The following is a 2437-nucleotide window of genomic DNA, read 5'->3' as shown; positions in this document are numbered from 1 at the left end:
CCCATTTCTAGGCATGAAGAAAAGAGGAAAGGGTTAGGATTTTGTCGTTCTTATTCTCTAGTTACCTAAAATCCAGGGTTGACAGCAACAGACCTCAGAGTTGTTTATCTTGTTTCTATGGTAGAGTCTGTCATTGCTCTCCAGCCACCAAGAGATTCTAGGTTCTCTTAATAAGTACCCCTTTTAAAAGTCCAAACTGGGTTTCACTGAACTCATTTAAACCCACTTTGAAGTATTTCCCTTGGTAGACATAGCCCCCGAGTTATTTTTGCTGTAAGAGATTAATGCCTGTACCAAGTTTTAAAAATCATGAATGCTATTAGGCACCGTTACTTGGCCTGGACACCCCAAAACAAGTAACAGAACATCCCAAAAGAGCTTTCATTCAGTCTTCCTCCCCTGTAAAAACTACCCCTCGAGGTGTGTGCAGGTCCCGTGAAGAGAAAGACCAGCCAATCTACCCTCCCCTAAACAACACTGTATTTTCAGAGCACGAAATAAACACTCTGCAGCTTCCGTTCTTTGCTACTTTCTATTTTTTTTTATTAACCAAACTGCAGGTTTAAATCAGATTCGAACTGTTTTATTTGAGTCAAAACCAAACTTTTCACTGGCCTTTTCTTCAGGAAGAATAACAGTTCAGTGCTTGCAAGCTGCAAAAACTCAATCGGGCCCGCTCAGCCAGGTTTGGAGGACGACGGGTTGGAGCTGGCGGCTGCCTAGCAGGAGTTGTCATCCTCAAAGTGGCTAGCACACACACGGTCGCTGCTGGGAACCATGGTGGGGTCGTTGGTGGTGGTGGTGGCAGCGGTGGTGGTGGCGGTGCCGCCGTAGTGGTGGATTACGAAGCGGCCCGCCTGCACACTCTGCGCCATGACGTTGGTGGTGTGACACGCCAACAGCAGCAAGTTTCGAGGCTGTACGCGATAGGCGAAACGCATGAAGGCCAACGAGTAGAAGATGAGCGCCGTTGTCATGCGGCCACTGATGATGTCGGGCGGTGCCCTCATATCCTTAAAGGCGGCCAGCGGCAGGCCCCAGTTGGCCACAGGACCCCAGAAGTGCACGCTGGTCAGGTATTCCCGGAACTCCTTGGTCTTCATGTAGTCCCTCGCTCTCCGCCACAGTGCTGCCACCGTCGCCATGATCGCCGAGCGGTGGGAGCACCAACGGAATAACAGCCAGCCTCCAAAGACGTGGACGCAGACCCCGCCCCACGCAGCATCGGCCGCTGGCCTCGCGCCTTCGCGTGGCTGCCATAAAGTGCTCCACACAGCGCACGCCTCTGTCGCACGTGCCTTTAAGTGCAGGAGGTGCGGCCACGCCCTTCCGTCTTCACGTGACGGCCGTAAAGTGTATCTGGCAAGCACGTAACGAGGTTCCGTTGCGTTTGGAGATGGAAGGCGTAGCCTCGCCATCATCCGTAAGCAGCGCTGCCAGAAAGGATGCAGAGCGTGCGTGCTCGTGTGTGTGTGTGTGTGTGTGTTCGTTCCTCTAACAAAGGTGAGACCGCAGCCTCGTCTTCACTCGCTATTGGGGTGTGGCCATCGTAGAACTCTCAGGGCTCCACGTGGCACGCAGGGAGGTGAGTGTCCGTCCAGCTGTGTGCTTCTCTTCAACTATCCAGGGGAAAACTTGGCTTGTTCTGCCCAGTCTGTGGACAGTGTTGACTAGATGTTGATACAGAATCCTTCAACCAAGTACACAATTTTAGTCCTTACACAGTTTGCCTGAGCATTGCAGATACTGTGACATTTCACCCCTAAATCTTTCAGCATCTGGATCTTAACAAGGACATTCTCCTACTTAACCACAGTACAATAATCCACTCAGATACTTAACATTAGATACAGTACTATTTAATAGATACAGTACTGTTTAATATGCAGTACATATTTAAGTTTTATAGTTTTGGGCTGTTTTTTTTTTTTTTTTCTTTCACGTTGGAGAAGGGGGATCCAGGATCCAGTTAAGATTCACATTTAGTTACGTCTTTTAGATTAATCTCCCTTAATATAGAGGAGTTCCTCAGCGTTTTTTGTCTTTCATGACATTGATATTTTTGAAGAGTACAAGTCAGGGGTTTTTCAGAATATCCTTAATTTGGATTTATACGATTTCTCATAATTCGATTTAGGTTAAACATTTTGGGTCAAGAATGCTACACATGTGATGTTGTCTCCTTAGTGCATCACAGTGGAAGGCACATGATATCCCATTGTTCCATCATTGGTGATATTAAGTTTGATTATCTGGTTAAGGGGTTATCTGCCAGGTTTCTCCCCCTCTGTAATCAACAAAATAATACAGGGGGAGCCTCTCTGAGAGTGTACGGAAATTCTGTTTCAACAGTCTTTCACCTAATAGTTAATATACATTGATGAAAATTCTTAATGACACAACTGATAATTATCTTACAAGTGTTTCCTATTTTTCC

At 47.1% G+C, this 2437-nt stretch overlaps 1 protein-coding gene across 1 annotated transcript; it reads right to left on the bottom strand.

The window, feature by feature from the left end:
- Positions 1-524: 524 nt before the first annotated feature.
- MPC1L (mitochondrial pyruvate carrier 1 like) lies at positions 525-1281 on the bottom strand. Its single transcript, XM_049643712.1, has one exon. It carries the CDS (start codon positions 1143-1145, stop codon positions 720-722), a length of 426 nt encoding a protein of 141 aa, XP_049499669.1. The 5' UTR covers positions 1146-1281; the 3' UTR covers positions 525-719.
- Positions 1282-2437: the final 1156 nt, after the last annotated feature.

The sequence above is a fragment of the Panthera uncia genome, chromosome X (genome assembly GCF_023721935.1).
Source record: "Panthera uncia isolate 11264 chromosome X, Puncia_PCG_1.0, whole genome shotgun sequence".
In the NCBI taxonomy this organism is placed as follows: domain Eukaryota; kingdom Metazoa; phylum Chordata; class Mammalia; order Carnivora; family Felidae; genus Panthera; species Panthera uncia.
This window is presented reverse-complemented; position numbering and strand designations above follow the sequence as displayed.